The 18,906-nt window shown below is 39.1% G+C and overlaps 2 protein-coding genes across 3 annotated transcripts; both read left to right on the plus strand.

The window, feature by feature from the left end:
* Positions 1 to 341: 341 nt before the first annotated feature.
* LOC127375592 (G-protein coupled receptor-associated protein LMBRD2B) lies at positions 342 to 9,971 on the plus strand. Its single transcript, XM_051421623.1, has 18 exons — positions 342 to 488; positions 1,774 to 1,993; positions 2,249 to 2,316; positions 3,880 to 3,978; positions 4,169 to 4,336; positions 4,485 to 4,695; positions 4,820 to 4,894; positions 5,024 to 5,125; positions 5,240 to 5,423; positions 5,927 to 6,108; positions 6,314 to 6,447; positions 7,273 to 7,378; positions 7,632 to 7,729; positions 7,913 to 8,016; positions 8,170 to 8,216; positions 8,374 to 8,482; positions 9,036 to 9,129; positions 9,239 to 9,971. Exons 2-18 carry the CDS (start codon positions 1,820 to 1,822, stop codon positions 9,297 to 9,299), a joined length of 2,016 nt encoding a protein of 671 aa, XP_051277583.1. The 5' UTR covers positions 342 to 488; positions 1,774 to 1,819; the 3' UTR covers positions 9,300 to 9,971.
* Positions 9,972 to 10,536: 565 nt separating this feature from the next.
* Positions 10,537 to 18,843, plus strand: golm1 (golgi membrane protein 1). 2 transcript variants are annotated; one of them, XM_051421642.1, is made up of 11 exons: positions 10,540 to 10,749; positions 12,042 to 12,183; positions 12,538 to 12,717; positions 12,898 to 12,952; positions 13,081 to 13,183; positions 13,317 to 13,440; positions 13,574 to 13,718; positions 13,874 to 14,104; positions 14,713 to 14,871; positions 15,109 to 15,207; positions 15,672 to 18,843. In XM_051421642.1, exons 2-10 carry the CDS (start codon positions 12,055 to 12,057, stop codon positions 15,204 to 15,206), a joined length of 1,224 nt encoding a protein of 407 aa, XP_051277602.1. In that variant the 5' UTR covers positions 10,540 to 10,749; positions 12,042 to 12,054; the 3' UTR covers position 15,207; positions 15,672 to 18,843. The 2 variants fall into 2 exon arrangements, with proteins under 2 accessions (XP_051277603.1, XP_051277602.1); XM_051421643.1 differs by lacking the exon at positions 14,713 to 14,871 and having other exon boundaries at positions 10,537 to 10,749.
* Positions 18,844 to 18,906: the final 63 nt, after the last annotated feature.

Consider the following 18,906-nt stretch of genomic DNA (forward strand, 5'->3'; position numbering starts at 1 on the left):
GAAATGTCATTACAATTTAAATTAAATTAAATTAATAAAATGGAAGTATTATGTTGTGGAGTAAAAAAAATAAAATATTACTGTCTGAAATAGTATTTAAAGTAGAAAGTGGCATGAAAATAAAAGATTCAAGTAAAGTTCAATACCTTAAACTTATAGTTAATTCTTGAGTAAACTAATAGTTAGTTAACGCCACTGATTTCCAATATATTTATACACATAGCCAGGCACTCAAATGTAGATCACTGTCACAATATTTTGCAACAGTGAGGGGTCACAGTGTCTGATTTCCTGTTTGGAGACATCGCCTACAATACCCAGAACTCCCTGCTGCACCAGAGAGCGAGCACGCTGTTACGTGATGTAGTTTCAAAGGTTGTGTACATTTGTCGGGAGGGACTCCACGTCTGAAGAACACGATGTGTCAATAAATTCAGACATTTTTCAGCGGTGGTCGAGCTTCAGCCTGAGAGAAGAAACGCAAACAGGTAAGAGTCTCTTCGGTTCTGCTTTCTGTAACCATTAGTTCACCGAATCGGTCCGAACGGAAGATGGACCGACAATCCGTGACCAGAGTCCGGTACAGCTCTGTGTTTCTCCTGGAGCTGGACCACAGTGCAGGAATGACACAAATTGGGAGAAAAATAAATCGTGGTGACTAAAATTCTGCTATTGGAAGTGAAAAAGAGTGAGAGGTGGTTTTTAAATAATGTGTAATATTTCTGTATTAGACTGCGGTTACTGTGTTTTTAATAGCCCCATTGTTTGAACGTCCAAATAGAGTTTAAAGACAAATAGCCTACCTGTGTGTTTGCACAGTTTAGTTTTTCATAACCTTATTATTTACATTTTTTTGTGTACTATTTTCAAATGCATGCTTGTACTCAGTTTTAGGCTTGTGGATATATATTCCCCATCATTCTTGGCACCCTTTGATATCCATTTTGTTTGTTTTTAAACTCATGAAATCAATAATACTCTTTCTAGATCTGTGTAATTCATCACAGTAAACATAAAGCCTGCATGAGTTGTGGTCACAGCTACATTGTTGTTGTTTGGTACTGCATTTTAAATAAATAAAAAGAAGTGTGCACTTCATTACCTTTATAACATTAATGTGACTTTGACTATAGTATACAAATATAAATTCAAGTGTCCAAACAGCAGAAGGATTTGGGTTTAATGTGAAGTATATCTGATCTGTAGTTGAATAAAATAAAAATCTTTATTGTCCACTCACGTGAAAACTCATCTTTGGCTTTACAGCAAGGCACATGGTGTAATAAAAGTGAATATAAAACAAACTGACACGAAGGAGATAGTTTGTACACACAGGCGTGGATACACTTTAGGGTTAGAATACATGAGATAAAAACAATAAATAAATGGGCCTTTAACAATATTAACCGATTAGGATGAAAACAATAAATACATATCTTAAGTGGGCTAAAATGTTCAAAACCTCTGCCATGGTCCCTTTAACTAAACTTTTTATCTGTTCCCTTCACTTTATTTGTATTTTTCATTCATTTGTTCCTCTATTCAACTTTTTCCCCTTTTTTATTTCCCCCTGTTCTCTCCCTGCTCACCTCATTGCTGTATCATGTATGTGTTTTGCGGTGAGCGTTCAGGTCAGAGCGTTTCTCCCTGTTATCCAGCAGATAACAGCAGATAACATCCGTTAATCTGTTTGCAGTTTGGCCAATGAGCTCCTCTTTACTCCCCTCTCTCGTTATTTGTTTAGCTCTCCCTCTCTCTCCTTTCCCCCTCCAGTCTATGATCATGACTTCTTGACCTCGCGCCCTGTTCCTTCATCGCTATGAGTGGTGCTGCGCTGGCTGTCGTGGTCGTGGTTGTCTTCCTCCTGGCCCTCTACCTCCTCCAGCGCTATGGAGATCTACGGAAGCAGCAGCGGATGGTCCTGTTAGGGACGCTGCTGTCCTGGTACCTCTGCTTCCTCATCGTCTTCATCCTGCCACTCGATGTCAGCACGGTATGAAACCATTGTGGTCGTTTAAAGTGTGTGTCAGGTAACATATGGTCCTTTTTTTTGTTGCTATAGTTGCCTGAATTTTGTCAGGATAGAAAACAGGATCAACAGGATGGGAGTTTGTGTGTGTTTTTGACAATAATCTGCGTGTGAGTGAGGTTGAGCTGTGTGTTTATTAACGCTGCTCTTGCCTCCGGCATCTTACCTGTACCATTGTCATGTGATGAATATGTCCCATCACATCTGCTCCTCTTTTAGACCATCTACAAGCAGTGTGTTCTTGACAATGCAAACCAGACGACTGACAGAGTTTCTCCAACCATCAGGTAAATAAGATCATGTTTAATTTATTGGCTTGGAGGCCACAGTTTGATCATTTCAGGGCAATGTATTCCTTCAGATTGGCCACCCAACATGATACACAATGTCGAAATCTTTTGGCTAAGAAAAGTATGAAAGCAAATATTATTTATATCTCTATATGAATATATATATTGCTTGAAATGATAGAATCTGACTATAATAGTAATAACTGACACCACATTGAAAGACAAATGCAAAGCAAAACTCAGTGGCTGTTATCAGTTTAAGTGGTTTTCTTTCACTCTGAGTGTTGTGGTTTATCTTCTTCTGTTGAAAGGCCTTCAGTAACTTTAAACATATAACCACTATCAGGCTCGTAGGAACCAAACACTGAGACACAGAAGACCAAAACTCTCTACTTCATCTAGTACAGTAGTTTACAAACTGTGGGGCAAAGAGCCACTGCAGGGATGAACAGGGGACAAATAGGAAATGAAAGTAAGTTGAAGGAATGTAATTCATGCAGGGAACTAGTTATTGTGATGACCTTTACTTCACTAAAATTCAACTAGGCTCCTTTTTTTAGTAGTTGTTTCCTCTATCATTGGTAATGATTGCTAACAATTGTGAGGTGGAGGGACATGAACCTTTTTATGACTTTGAATATACACTGAAAATACAAATCTGGAATAGGAAAGTATTCAGAATTTAAGACAACAACATTTCTCCTGTCAGCAATTTTTAAACCTTTCATGTGACGCTCCTCCTGATGGGTTAGAATATTCCTGATTGGTATTGTGGGATTGTATGCCATTACACTTTTACCCACTAAGAGGCGCTATTACACAAGTAAATGTCTCTTTTAGAGTCTTGTGCTATGACAACTGTTTGCTTAGCGACACACCTGTCTACCTGAACTTTATCCTAAACTCCTGCGGGACAGGAGGATCCAAACACATAGATACAGTTCCTGGGGAAAAGACTCTCACACACTGTCTCTCCCTTGTGATAAAAAGTGCTCAATAACAAACTTCCTAAGCTCTGCACAACAAAATGGTCCATGCTCCTGTGCTGCTTTCTGATGATACAATAATTCTTTCTGGGATTGAAATAAACACATCTAGGTTATGTAAATAACACAGTTTCCTTTTGCAGTGTAACCTTATTTGCTCCATTTTATTATAATAATTCATATTAATCTCTTCTTGTATCTCGCCATGCAGATAGTATTAATATCATTTGTTCTCAGGTTTTAAGATCTTCTTTCTGCCTCCACGCCAGTACCATGAAGTTGAATGAAATTCCATTTATGGTGCCAGCACCTAAATTTATTTCCATAAACAGTTCCCCATTTAATCTGGTGCTACTTAGTTTCTATCCACACTACTTCATATTGAAGAAATAGTGAGTTTTTCTCAATAATTTGGGTGAAAAGTGTAGGAACATTTCTGACTTTGGCAGCACCAAGTGTTGGTATTTAAAAAGACACTGAGGTCACATCACTGCAACAGTTGCCCTGTTCAGAGTCTTCTTGCACCTGTTGTTATTAACATATGTTCACATTCTTTTCTCTGTGTGTGTTACAGTATACCAAAGGCTTGTGTGGAGCCATGGAGTTATATCCCAGACGGTGTCCTGCCGGTTTTCTGGAGAGTTGTATACTGGACTTCCCAGTTTCTTACATGGTAAGGTCCTACCACACATCCTACCACACATCCTACCACACATCCTACCACACATCCTACCACACATCCTACCACATCCAAACCTCAACTATAACTGCTGTGTGTTCCACCTTTTATTACAAAGACAATTATGTTTTGGTGTATTGACTCTTTCTCTTCTGTGTGTGTGTGTATGTTTCTGTGTGTGCAGGCTGCTGTTGCCCTTCATGCAGTCTTATGCGCGGTCGGGAGCTTTCTCCAGAGTTGGAAAGATTAAAACGGCTCTCATTGAAAATGCAATCTATTACGGCACCTACCTCCTTATCTTCATCTCTCTGCTCATCTACGTGGCTGCTCACCCACAGTGGCAGCTCTCATGGTGAGTCAAACTTACCTCATTTCAAGAAACATTAGATGACTAATGGAACAAAAGAAAGTAAGAATAACACAGTGAGTTCTGATGAGTGAGGTATTATAGCAGTGCTTTGATTTATCTGTTTTATTGTGTATTTGTAAAACTTGTGCAGGAGAGAGCTCCAGACCATCGGCATTACAGCTGCCAACACCTGGGGCCTCTTCCTCCTGGTGCTGTTGCTAGGCTACGGACTGGTGGAGATCCCACGTTCTTATTGGCTCTCATCTTCCCATGGTTACCTGCTGGCCAAGACCTACTTCAAGGTGGCAAAAATGGCTACTGAGAAGGCAGCAGCTGAGGAGAACCTAGCAGATGTTATGGAGGTCAGTGAACAGTTCTGTGTGAAGAGAATAGTTTCCAGCAGGTGTTCAGTCTGTAAGTCCTTTAGAGAATCTTTTATACAGACTTTGTATGTATAAAACTATATAAAATATTTCTTATTATCAGAATGTGGCAGGCGTCCATGAATCTGTCAGGTACAACCACCATTTCAGGAAGTGTGTGGACACCATTTTGACAAAGGTGAGAAATACGTGATCAAATTCACAGGGCAACACGAGTTTTCCTTTCCAAAGTTTAATGTTGCATTTACAGTTTTTACAGTCAGGTTCTGTGGGACAGTCTTCATTTGTGTGTGTCATCTCATTTCAGTGCCCCACTGAGTACCAAGAAGAGATGGGAACTGTGGAAAACTCTGGTGGTGAACAGAGTGTCCTTCCTACCAAAAGAAGCCTAATTAATCTTCATAAAAAAGTAATTATTATTTTTAATGTTGCACTGTGATTTTAAAGGAAAATATGACAGTAAATGTGTATGTGAATGACAATTATTCTCCCTATTTTCCTGTACTATATGTGTGTGTTTCAGGTAATCTTTGCAGTGCAGAGACAGGGTCAGACTCAGGTTCAGTGGTCTATCTTGTTAGAACAGGCTTTTCACTTAGAAGATGTAGCTAAAAGCCAAAGCAGCGCGGTCCGACACTTCGCCCACAGCTTCCCCTCAGCACACCAGTACGGCTGGATCCATAAGTTAATATACTCTCCTACTGTGGGTGAGTTCACTCAGTTCTAAAATCTCAAATTTACAGATGGAAAGTACTGTATGTTCTCAAAGTACAAGGCATCTTCTGATTATTTCCCTTCTGTGAGACTTAATTTTCCATTCTGGCCTTCTAATAAGTATAAATTCAGTCCCAGTTTGCCAGATAAATGTCCTTAACTACCTGCTTGAATAGAAACTTGTACTCTAGTTTTATGAGAAAAGACATTTTATGGCCCTTTTTCTGGGAGACCTTTGTTTTTTTGCTAATTTAGTTTTACCTAATAGTTCAATAATGTTTTTAATGGCCTATTATATCCCAGAATTTCCCTAATTCAGTTAAAAAGCTGCTAAACCTGAAATAATTTCACTTAATTCAGTGATGTTGAAGTGTTATGTACCACCTGGTCAAAAACACAAATCTTAGGGAAACATTGTATAATTAAACACTTCAAGTGTGTGTGTGTGTGTGTGTGTGTGTGTGTGTGTGTGTGTGTGTGTGTCTGTCTTTCTCAGAGTGGTACTGGGAGTGTGTGTTCAGGCAGAGTTTCTACAGGCTGCTGGCAGTTCTCCTGTGTCTCCTCTCAGCAGCAGTAGTCTGGTCTGAGTGCACCTTCTTCAGCACGCGCCCCGTCCTCTCCCTCTTCGCTGTCTTCGTTCACATGGCTGAAAAACAATACAACTACATTTGTATCGAGGTAGGCGTGCATTTAGTGACGCACACAGAATGGCACAACAGACCTACGCTTCATTAAGCATGAACACACTCAACAAAAACAAAAACATACAGGGCTGATAGCAAAAAATCCATAGTTACTGGGGAACATTATCTAATCCATCCAACTCTGTACTAAACCAGCTAACCTGCCTCCTCTTTTTTCTTGTTATGTTTCTCCCCACCAGATGGTGTGCTTTGTCAGCATCCTCTTCCTGTGTGTCTGTGTCTACTCCACCGTGTTCAGGATACGAGTTTTCAACTACTATTACCTGGTGCCACATCATCAGACTGACGCTTACAGCCTGCAGTTCAGCGGCATGTACGTTCCTCATAAAGTCATAATATAAGATATTTCACATTATAGGTGTAAGAGCAGTGTTGGGTCAGATTACTTTGAAATGTAGTCAGTTACAGAATACAAATTACATGGCAATTATTGTAATTAGTAACATTATCCACTGAATTACCAAAAAATATCATCTAACCTGAATACTTTTGGATTACTAAAGAAAATGGGCACAATGGCAGCCACAAAAATTAGATTTCTCTTTAAACATCTCAAAAATGTTTCAGTGCAAATAAGATTCATTTTGCATATTCAGAATTTACAGTTTGTCAAATGAAATAATACAGAATGTCTTCTGTGATTATTTATACATTTTTACCATATTAAAAAAACATTGTTGTTGTTAGCCGTCCACTGGCAATCCCATGATGTCATTGGTTGATTCTGTCGAGCAATCGGATGCTGTGTGTTGCAGCTCTGATCTCAAACACATTGCACAATTGAATAACATACCCCTATCAAGATCTGTACAGCCCAAAGGGTTATTAGAGCATTGGTTATCATTATGATTCTTAAACCATTACCATATTTCAGTAGTAGTAGTAGTTCAAATTTAAATTTTTGACAGGGTAACTGTAATCTTATTACACATTTTTTTCAAATGATGATTATAATATATATTATTATTATTGTAATCCCATTTGGTAATTGTGATGACATGTAATCAGTTACTACCCAACTGTATTCTTAAACATCTGTTTATATGAGTGGGATGTTTCAAAGTAAACTGTATCAAAGGACATGACTTTAAAAGAGCATTATAATGTTGGGTTGCTTCTCTTTCTTTTTCCCCCTCAGGTTGTTTTGTCGTTTGACCCCGCCTTTGTGCCTCAACTTTCTGGGCCTGATTCACTTGGACTCCGCCATCTCACACCAGGACAGAATACAGACATCTTACACCTCTGTGGGTCCCACATACAAACAAACACACACACACACACACACACACACACACACACACACACACAGATATACATACTAACAAAGACATATTAAAGGAACACTCATACTATACTTACACAGGCGTAATGCACCAATCACAGATAGGAGCCTTTAAGTGTATAATCACCAAAAATATATAAGAAGCAATGTCAAAATCTCTCTGCGTTCAATCCAGATGGAGCAATGCAATGTCCCTCTTTCTTTCCCTCTTTCAGATCATGGGCTCAATGCGTGTGCTGTCTTTTATATCTGATGGGTTCTACATCTATTATCCCATGTTGGTATTGCTGCTCTGCTTTGCCACTTTTTTCAGGTAAGCCAACAAATGCTAACAACTAAACCTGATGTTCTTATCAGTTTAATATAAAGACTACATTCAAGTGTAGTTTGAATGTGCACACTATCCATCTCTTTGGTACAAGTAGGATTACACTCATGTTTCAGTCAAAGAATGTAGGTTAACAATGAATTTGTAATTGTGCGTGTGTGTCTGTAGCCTGGGCTCTCGCTGTTTGAACCTCCTGGGCTTTCATCAGTACATCACTGACGACGACTTGACCTCTGACCTGGTGGATGAGGGCAGGGAACTCATCAGAAGAGGTAGTCTTAAAATTCAGTCATCACTGTTTCTAATGTATATGTTCAAAGGCAAACAGGTGGCTCATTCTTTTACTTTTTTTTAAATGTATTTGTTATACCTCAGTAAAAATTAAGTTGTTGTTTATCTGAAAGTCATTATGTTCATTTTTGTAGAAAGAAGAAAAAGACAGAAAGCTGAGGATGGAGAACACAGGAGATGGGTTAGAAATGTTTATTCTTTGAAGTATTTTCTCACAATTTAGAATTTTAATTCTAAGAAGCAGATAAAATCTACTCAGTCTGTTGACTCACTGGTTCTACTGGTTTGCATTAAGTGTTGTGAGGTATTTACAGCATGTGTTTTGTTTTTTGCCTCAGGCCTGGAGGGAGCGGTATGGAGGCCAGGGGGCTACTGGGCAGACCAGAGCTGGTTACACTGAGTTAAAGGATAGCCAGAGCAGCCCTGTCACAGAGACCAAAAAAAGTGGTATGGGATTAAAGAAAAACTTCTCCAGTCATGGAATAAAATAATAATAAAATATTTTTATGTCACTCAAAGCTACTGAAACGGATATGACAGGACATTTCAAACAGTTACTGGGTTGATTGATTTTATTTTTTATTTTATCCATGTTTGTATGAGTTTAAAGAGTTAGCTTATATATAGCTGACCACTAGACTCACTATCCCGTGCAGGAAATTAATCATCTGCCACCCTGCCCATGCAAGGTAGATGGAGACACCTATTGACTCTCTGTCCCCTGGTCCCACAGCAACTTATTCTGATTTTGCTCCAGTGTAAGGGACTGTTAAGTTAAGGCAAGTTATCCAACATGCATAGTCGAACATCTACAAGTCACAAAAAGAGTGAATTAAGCAGAGCTATTATGTTATACTACTCTGTGCTTTTGCTGCAGAAATGAATAAAAAGAACCCACGTACCATTTTTGTCACCTCACAACTCTCCTCTCTTCGCTCTGATTCAAAAATTATTTTGTGTATGAGGATCACTTATGTCCATCATCTCTTGTCTTTCTCAGTTATTACATTCACCAGAAGAGATGGAGAGACAGAGGAGCAGCAGAGAGGCTTACTGCAGTACAATTCCAGTGATGAAGGTTCACCAAACAGGAGGTATGTGTTGTTGTTTTTATTTTTTTGCAGTATGGCTCACAGAACTTGATGTTGCATTAAACAGGTTTCCTTAATCACTTACTCTGTCTCTCTGTGTTTGCCACCGCAGGTCCGGAGGACGTTACCTGTCTCTGTCACCATCTCGGACAGGCATATTTGATGATGTTTGATAGACAGAGGACACTGGGGAACAGCAAAAAAAACTATATTCCAGCTACATGCTGAAAAATGACTACAAATGCATATGTTCTTGAGGGAAGTTCAAATGCAAAGGGTTATACAATATCTCAGGAAATAAAGAGGGAGATCGTGTATCTGAGATATGGACATACAATCAAGGAAAAGGGTGAAAGTGAAATAAACACTCCCAGTAGAGGGTTTTGTGCAGTATCTCAGCTGATTTCTCTAACTGGAAAATTCCCTTACTGTGAACGGTTGTTCCTCATCCAAAGCCTTAACCTGACACACAGCCAAACCATTTAGAACATATTTTTGATAATATAGAGTATAGTAATAATGTTTTACAAATGTAGATAAGTGGATGAAAGAGATGATGCACCTGCAGTAACTGAGGATAACTGCACACGATATATGTGTAAATATATCTGAATATTTGATCATAAGAGTTCATACATTTCATTTCTAAAATAAATAGCTCATTGTGTTTGAAACAAAAACAGTAAGAAATGTGATTGATGTACAAAATGGGAAGATATTAACAACCTAACTTATTTCTTCTGGGATATTTTGTTTTTTGGGAGTGACATGACTTGATTTTCTGTAAGTGTGTATGTTTTGTAATTGCGTGTTTACAACGCATTAAAGCATAATCATTTTATCCATTTATGCAACCTTCATTAGATTATGAGTTACTTAAATGTGATGCCCTGGCACATACGCAGTGCAATCTTCAGTTGTTGGATCAAAATGTTTACAATATCATAGAGTAGTTGTGGCAAATGTCTCAAAAGCTTGTATAAAAAAGCCCTTCAAGTTTAGGTAAGACCAAATGAAAAGCAAAACTGTAAATTATATTTCATAATATTTTCATTTAATATATTTTTAAGAATTATTGACAACTATTTTAAAGTATATTTGACTTTATTTTAATGTGAATTAAGCTCAAAGTCCCGCCACTATCAGTTACACTAGGCCTGTCTTGAACAGGTGCCCGTGCTGCCTTCCTGTGCCCCTCGTAAACTATACAACTCCGTAATCAGTTGACAAGTCGAACAACCAAAGGCTTTGAGAGTTGGAAGTGATAACATCCACTGTAGCAAAAATACCATACTGTTTTTTTTATTCTCTAAAAAAACAATCTTCCAGAAGCACTTCGTACATCAAATGTATAAGGATTACCTTTTTGTTTGAGTTGCAATCCCCAAACGTAGACTTTAATTTTTCCCACAGCAAGTAGAGGCAGCACATACATTAGCCGTCCCGGACCGATCCAGGCACAACACAGCGACTGCCGTCTGTGTGGCTGTAATGAATACGAGCTAACAATGCGCTGTTAGTTGCCGAAGAAACCCGGACAGATCGTAGCATACATCACCGAGTATCACTCCATATACTGGGCTCAACATTTGTTTCCTGTTTTGTGACTCTCAAGTCTATCGCGTAAGTAAATGACTGCTAGCGTTAAGCTAACATGCTAAGAGCAACTGGGGACAAGCTACGTTGCTAACGACGCTAGCGTTAGCTCGCAACGTATAGTGCCAACGGTGGTTGCTTTCTGCGTTGACTGGAATAATGCAACACTGGTCAAATTATGCTCAATACGTTGCCCTTTATCTTCTTTTCTGCTTTTTTAAATATCTGCTAAATGATATTGTAAAAATATCTACAAACTAGGAAGTCTGTGCGATGATTGTTAACGCTAGCGAAGTACATCATTCCTGATCTGAATTGAGCCGATCGATAATACGAGTGATATTTGTGGCTGTAGCTGTTTAATATTAACATTTAAGGTTTTGAAAAAAAAAACTAAATAACTAACGCGTTTGATGTGTAACCTGCTGCCACCAGGCCTGTGCTGTGATTTTAAGATTTACTGATCTCATCCTAGAGCTTGTTTGTGATCTTGAGCCGAGGTTGACTCCCTTAAGCCGCCCTTTGCTGTAACATTACTGCTGCTGGCTGAGAGTCAATATCGGCATCCATATCTAGCTAGGTTCATACGAGCCACAGGTAAATCACAGGTGATTCAAAACATAACCTTTAACGCTTTCGCTTTGGTTTGATGTATATAAACGCTGTTTTATGATCCCACCATGGCCCCTCTTTGTATTTTAGTCCATTAAAAATCTGCAAAAAGTAATCTACAAACTACTTTTCTAAACAGTTCTTTGCACTTGTATCATTTGCACGGTGGCAGGAACCCAAGCATGGAAAGGCAGGGCTGGGCATATTAGTTACATGGACAGTATGCATTGCCACCACCAGATAATATGATACTGCAGTAGTTGAAGACTTCTTAATCTTGGTATGAGTGAACAGCTGTATGAGTGTTTCAGCAGCACCCATGGGTCCCTGCTTTCTCAGCATCCAGCAGACATTGTAATTGAGTCAGGAATAAACAGATCTTTTTGCTGCCCCATGGTGTTTTAGGCGTTAAAGAGTGCATGTTCTTTAAAATGTAGTGTTTCTGTAAAGATATCACGTTCTGTGTGTTTGCTGAGCTTGTCAGAAAATAGCTCTCTGCTACTTACAGGCCTGATAGTGACCTTTTTTACGTGTCAATAATCAACCACAACCAAAAACCCCTGAGCCATGTGATCAGCAGCAGCAAGCCTCATGTCAGCATTTTAAAATGGAAGAGCTCACATACAGAAAAGACTTGTTTATAACATGTAATTATAGAGTTAATGGAAAATGTGCTGACCCTGCTGCTGTGTCTTGTGTATTTCCAGTTTATAGACAGCTATGGGTGGGCTGGGAAACGGCCGTCGTGGAGGAAGATCACCCCCTCTGATGATTGGCGCTCTCATCGCCTGTATCCTGGTTCTGGGCTTTAACTACTGGGTATCCAGCTCCCGCAACCTGGAGCTACAGGTAGGTTAATCAACATGTGTTTATGTGTTCACGTGTTCACGTGTGAGTGTTTTTGTGGCTTTTTTTAGTGGACAATGCAAATACCAGCTTCTGACTTGCACCATTTGCCACCGTTCACCACTCACACGCTGTTGTACTGATGTAAAAGGTTCTTAATGCCTGACTTTGTTGATGCAGATCTGCACTACCTATGCATGGTTCTCTTTTGCAGAAGTTAGACCTCATTAGTTCCCCATTTGGTTCTCAGGGTTTCAGGGTTTTTGGTCATAGGAAGGTCTTTTTTCACATTTTGTAATTTCCTATTGCATCCTTTTTTTTAATGCAAGTCACTTAAGGCGTGTGTGTGTAATTCAGACGAAGCTGTACGAGTTGGAAGGCCAGGTGCGACGTGGAGCAGCGGAGCGAGGAGTAGCAGAGTTGAAGAAGACTGAGTTCCAGGAGGAGATCCAGAGACAGAAGGAGCAGATAAGCCACATAGAAAGTCTCTACAAGAGACAGCTGGAAGGAGCCCAGAACACCTGCAGCCAAGAGAAGGTGCACACAAACTGCACGTAAAACTGCTGTCAATAAACTAGTCACAGAGGAATTTGGGGGCACTAAAAGAGCAGAGACAGGGACTTCATCATTGTTGTGTTTCACACTAATTATGAAGAGAAAAAGTGACACAAACTGAAAAGCAATTGTGTTGAGTGTTGAGGTTTTTTTTTTTTCTAGGGCACACTGCAGCAGAACATTTCCTCCAGTACCAAAACCATACAGGAACTTAAAGGTGAAAAATTGTTAACATTTTACCTCTATTTCACTAAAATGGCGTTGTGTTAAAAGCCAACAGAGTTCTGTTTATATAAAAAATTAATATAATTCAGTTCTTATGTTTTGTTTGTGTCTGTACTCTAGGCCAGTTGAATCAGCTAAACGATGACCTGGGGAAGCTTCAGAAGGAGCTGCAGAGTTGCCAAGGCAGCATCAAAACCCTTAACAGCAAGCTCACATATGACATGTAAGTAAAAAGATGGTAGTAAGCTTCAGCTGTATCACATGCACTCGAACTGCCATTGCTGTTCTAAATTGCCAGTGAATATATTTCAGCCTTCCTGGTAAACATGTATGTGTGTGTTTGTACACATGTGTAGGACCCATTGTCAGTCCCAGGTCCTGTCCCAGAAGGAGTTGTGTGATGAGAGAGTGGCCGCTGCTAAACTTGAAGTTCAGAAGAAAATGGAGAAGCTCATCCCTCCTCCAGCTGTTTCCTCACGGGTAACCATGAACCATGGGAAAGGATCTAAACCATGATTACTCCAGAGTCTTTTTACGGGATCTAGATCAGGGAAAAGGTCCAAGTCCAGTTGTTAATTATCTACTATAAATGATGATGTTTGCTCCTCGGCAGGAAAATGCAGTGGATGGAGTAGAAAAAGATGACAGACCAGTCGTGACTGGGGTTGATGCAGTAAAAACATCAACTGCTGTAAGCCACACACCAAGCGAAAATGAACCACCGGAACTACTGACCAATGAGATCATCGTGGACAATGGTAAAAGACAAGGATGTTCGGGTGCCTTCGTCTATTTAACTGAAATTTATCACATGAAAGCTGCAGTGACACAAATATTTAGGTATGTGTATGTGAGATTGTACATATCTCTATCCTTTTACACACTTTCCCTTGCTTTCTGCCCTTTTTCTCAGCTCCTGATGCCCCAGTAGACCTGCTTCCAGAGAAGGATCTCTCCAAAGTCGAGTCCCAGTCTCTTCCAGCTTCAGCTGCTGCAGTCAAGCAGGACATTTTGCTACCACCAGAGGGAGCTGTCACAACCGACGAGGGTGAGGCAGACACCAGTAAACTGTTGAACAACAATCTAACCGAGGAGAAAGAGATGGGACTGATGGATGCTCATGAAGAGGGCCCTCAGACAGACGGTAAAGAGCTCACCTTTTATTTATCAGACAATCAAACGCATTGAACACACGAGTAGTTGAGTTTCAAACTGGTTTTCCTACCTTACATTTTCTTCCCTGCATGTCTAATGTGACACAAATGAACCTTTAAGAGCACATCATCAGTTGCAGAATGGGGCTTCATTCACTGATAGCCTGAACGATATCCTACACAGCATAAAACAACTGTAGTGCTACCTCACTGGCACAGTTTTAACACACAGTGAGGCATATGAAGCTTCACCAGACCTCCAGACCAATGAATACACAATGATTCACTGGTTTGAGGGTTAATGGTTGTTAATACAAAGTTTTCCCTATGGCCTACACAACCTACACGTTTACATCTTAATGTTACTTGGAAATGCTTTTAACCTACATTTAAAATTTAAATGTAAAGTAGGTATGTACAGAATTAGTAGTTGATCGATTGTCATTCACACCCTTGTGTCGAAGTAAACAATAACATAACTGAGAGAGCGTGCCAACTCATATCCATGTGGTAGGTTACTCCTGTCCCAGCATTCTCAGTGAAGAGGTGATGAATTGTTAATAAAATGTAAACAACAATTTGGTCATTTGGTCTCCAGAGGCAGACCCTGGGATGGAAGGCATGCTGGTTGGCCAGGTGAAGGCAGATGAGTCTCTTATTGATCAGAAACTTGAGGAGCAAGATGAATATGACGATCAAGTAGTGGGTAGAGTCGATTCGGAAAAACCACAGCAGAGTAAACGGCCTGAAAATATGGGTATGTGTGTACTACTCTACTACTAGTGTATATAGATTAAAACTGAAAAAGTGTGTGTATATAAAGAGATAAAATGGGAGAGCGAGTACATTCTCAGTCTTCACTTTTGGGTGTTATTTAAGTGCCTATGACCATTAGAAGCCAGAGCTAAAGTTTGATAGTTATTAATAATTGAATTGTGCTAAAAAGGCATTTGTGTGAGTTTCATGTCAATAACCACATTGTACTTTCTGATAGACAAGGACATGGAGGACGAGCTGGCTGACTATAACGGGGATGATGAGAACGAAGGCGAGTTTGAAGCCGACAAACAAGCCGAGCTTGCTCGAACCTAAGGTACGCACTACCTGCAGCTAAATAGGCCGTACAGCATCACAGCATCATGAAGTTAAAGTCTGCCCCCCACAGGTGACTGATTGGAACTCCACAAAATAATGTTGTATTGTTATTATTATGGTCTTATTTTACTTGAGAAGATTAAATTAAATAACTATTGAAAAAGCATTTGGCACAAGTTTGTAGCAACCTTTATTGCCATTTTTGCCTTGAAAGCGTTGGCACTGTCACCGCTATATGAAAGGACCAGTGTGTAGGAATAAGTGGCGTCTAGTGGTGAAGTTGCAGGTTGTAACCAACTGTAACCACTTGACTTGACGAGCCCAAAGAAGAAACTAGTGTATCCATGAAAAACGCAAAAATGCCCTATTGGGTCCCAGGGTTTGGTTCCAAATATGGACCGTTTAATAGAAAATATAAACACAGATTTGAGTTATTAACACAAATTTGAATTTTTCTTGCAGGGCTGGAGTTGGAGCAGCAGCCCACACACCACATTAGGAAGCAGGACCTGTTATACACCTCAGCACAGCAGGTTAATGCAGCCTCCCAAACACAATGAACACAAACAACAAACCCGGATGGAAATTTCTTTAAGAAAGACTTGTGACATCCGGTTTGGCCGTTACTTTCATAAGCATTTGCTTCTTGGAATGTCTTTTAGGTGTCATCGTAATTGTATTCTGTGCATTTGGTTTGATTACATGTTTATCAGTTGAAAGTGTCACGTTTTCTGTAGTCGTGTAAGAATATTTACAGCTTCATATCCAATTCACAATATTCTGAAAGAGCCACAAAAAGTTAAATATGCAAATGTCAGCTCAGTATGTACTCTCATGTTTTCCATCCACACCGTGTACATAAAGCCCAGAGGTGTGTTTACTGTGGTTCATTTCAGTATGTTGAGGTGATATGAAGGCACCTTCAAAGTACTTTTATAGCACCTGCTTAGTTCGTAGTTCTTCATACTCATACAAACTCTTCATCTCTACGTCTCAAGACTTGACACCATTTGGCTTGAAATATTGTACATCTCAACATGCCTGGAAATCAGTAGATTTTGATTATGTGATTAGATGTGTTGTGTATGTTCACTCTGTAATGACTATAACTTAAATGCAGCATAAGTGATGATAACGTGCAAACCCTTATAGGGTTATGAGGTTTGAAATACTGAATTATCCCAATGAGAGAGCTCGTCATGCAGCACAGACATCTTCTCTTCCACAGGTTCAACAGCATCTGAAACAATGCCTTAATTTACTATTGTACAGTCTCTCCTAGGGCCAGGACATTTTGCTCTACAAAAATACATATGAGGCTTTCCGTAACTGCAGCAAGTTAAAGGAACGTACCGAGATTCTTGTTAGACTGCTGAGTCCAATTGTGATGCTAAACAGCAGCTTCTCTTGATTCCCATGTAGCCAAAAATGCTGTAAAAAGCAAGGTGGGCTTAATAGACGTGCCACATAACAAGCAGGCAAATACACCTCCTGGATTAGACTTTGCCAGGTTTTAAACATACTATATTATAATAATTATATTATAATTGCTGTAACAATGAGCAATAATTTCTGAAGTCTCAGTTTGTCGAATGGCTTTTGGTATTTCAGTGGCAGCAAGCCTTTTATTCTCAGCTGTATTTGGGATCAGTGTCACAAGCAGACGATGCGTGCTGCGCTCAACATTTGGGATCAGTAAGACAGAATGTTTAGAGTTACAGTTTTAGATTATAATGAAGGGAATAGGTTGGACCATCCGGATATTTGCAGATAAACAATCTTATTTTGTTTTGATGCATGCCTTATCAGTTGTGCGTACACCAGTTTCCCCCTACAGTCCGTTGTTTCAGAGGTCACATGTTGAGCTCAGAGTTTTGTGGATGCTGCCTCTGCTGAATTGAACGGACTGTATGTTTTGTGGAAAACGTGGAGAGGGATTTTTTGGGGGAATTGCTGTAACATTATGAAGGACATTCCCTTGAAGCAGGAACAGTGCGTTCAGCCAGTAGATGTGAATTATTCAGTAGTGCTAAAATAGTATTAGTCCATCCAACTTGAAGCTGCACTAGACTGGAAATTGTGTGGATGAGCGCAAACACAAACTAATATTAGATATCAGAAATAATGAAAAGTTTGTTATATTTTGTGGCGGGATCTTTTTTTTTTTGCCTTGTGTTTTATACAGGACAGATGATTTATGTTATTTTCCACGTACTGTAAATTGTGACTTTGACTAACACCCACAGTAACTCAGTACGTTGTAGTGCAATGCCATAATTTCCATAATGCTTTGACTTCTTAACGCAGAATCATGTAGTGGAAAGTTATCTTCCTAGACTCTTTTTATTTGCCTATCTGAACTCTGTCTCCGTGTGATTACACTAGGTAGTTCAAATGCAATGTGCGTTATACTCTCCATGTACAGTTCACCTCACCTGCCTGAAACAAAGACAGGTGTGCAGGAGAGAACTGAAATTTTATAACTCCAAAGGATATCTTGTCTATTTAAATTCTTTTAACATCTGTGGCTGCTTAGCCACAGTTAAGTACGTTTCCCGACAGATGCTGAATTTTAGTGAAATGTCTCTTCGATGATAAAATGCACCGCACCTATAAAGTTCCCCCAATGATGATAAAGGTTCAGCCATACATTCAGAATATATGGATTTACTCTGTCATACATTTTGACAGATTTTGTGTCTTTTTACACTTTTGAAGCACACAGAGAATAACAACAGGAACATTGTAGAGTTGAATAATTTGACTGCTGCTCTCATTATAAGCTTCATATTTACAAAAACACGATTCTACAGGCGTCATCAAACTTTTCATTCTTATTTTGTGTCAGCTCTTCAAAACAAGTGACTTTATCTTTTCACCAAAAAGGCAAAATCAGATGGTGTAGTACACTCTTTTAAATGCGTTTCCTTATAAACTCGTTATGTTTTGATACTTTAGAGACTTTGAGGACTTGGACTGGAATTTAAAATGAGTTACGTGATGAAGAGTCGGTAACATTTCAGTACATCAGGTAACTTTTCCTTTCAGGAACACAAATAAAATATTCTAAACATTTTCCGATTTAAAATTTCAATTTCAAATCTAATTTCTCATCCTAAGTCGTATCAATTTTGTTAACTTATTTTTTATTTATGTTATATTTTTTAAACGGGGCCTGGTCATCATGTTTTAAAATAACCATACAAATCTGGAATCTGACTGCTGGTGGCAGGTTAATTGTCTCCCTTTTGGTTGATCTTGCAGGGGAACTACTACTGTTGCTGAGATTTACATTTTTTTTGTATTATTGTATTATTTTCAAAGTTGTCGTTTGTTGTCGGTTTTGTTGCCTGACTCTGCAGAGCTCGTCCGAGCTACAGCTTTGTTTTGTCAGAATGCTTTGTCTGCCTATTTGTATAAAAAGTCCCATTTTCTGAACTAGGAGTCTGTATACCTGAAGAGAAAATGTTAATGAAAATGAAATGATTTTTATAAATTGGATTCTCTTTTCTTTTTTTGATTTCATATGTTTGTATTTTATTTTGAACTGCTGAACAAATTTGTGAAAGGTTTAAATAATCATAGGATTTATTGATGATAGAAAATAAAAAATGTTTTATTACCACTATCAAGACATGGTTTGACATGGGACTTATTGTTTGGTGTGAGCATTACTTGTGATACATTTTAAAAAACA

The sequence above is a fragment of the Dicentrarchus labrax genome, unplaced genomic scaffold, assembly GCF_905237075.1.
Source record: "Dicentrarchus labrax unplaced genomic scaffold, dlabrax2021, whole genome shotgun sequence".
In the NCBI taxonomy this organism is placed as follows: Eukaryota; Metazoa; Chordata; class Actinopteri; family Moronidae; genus Dicentrarchus; species Dicentrarchus labrax.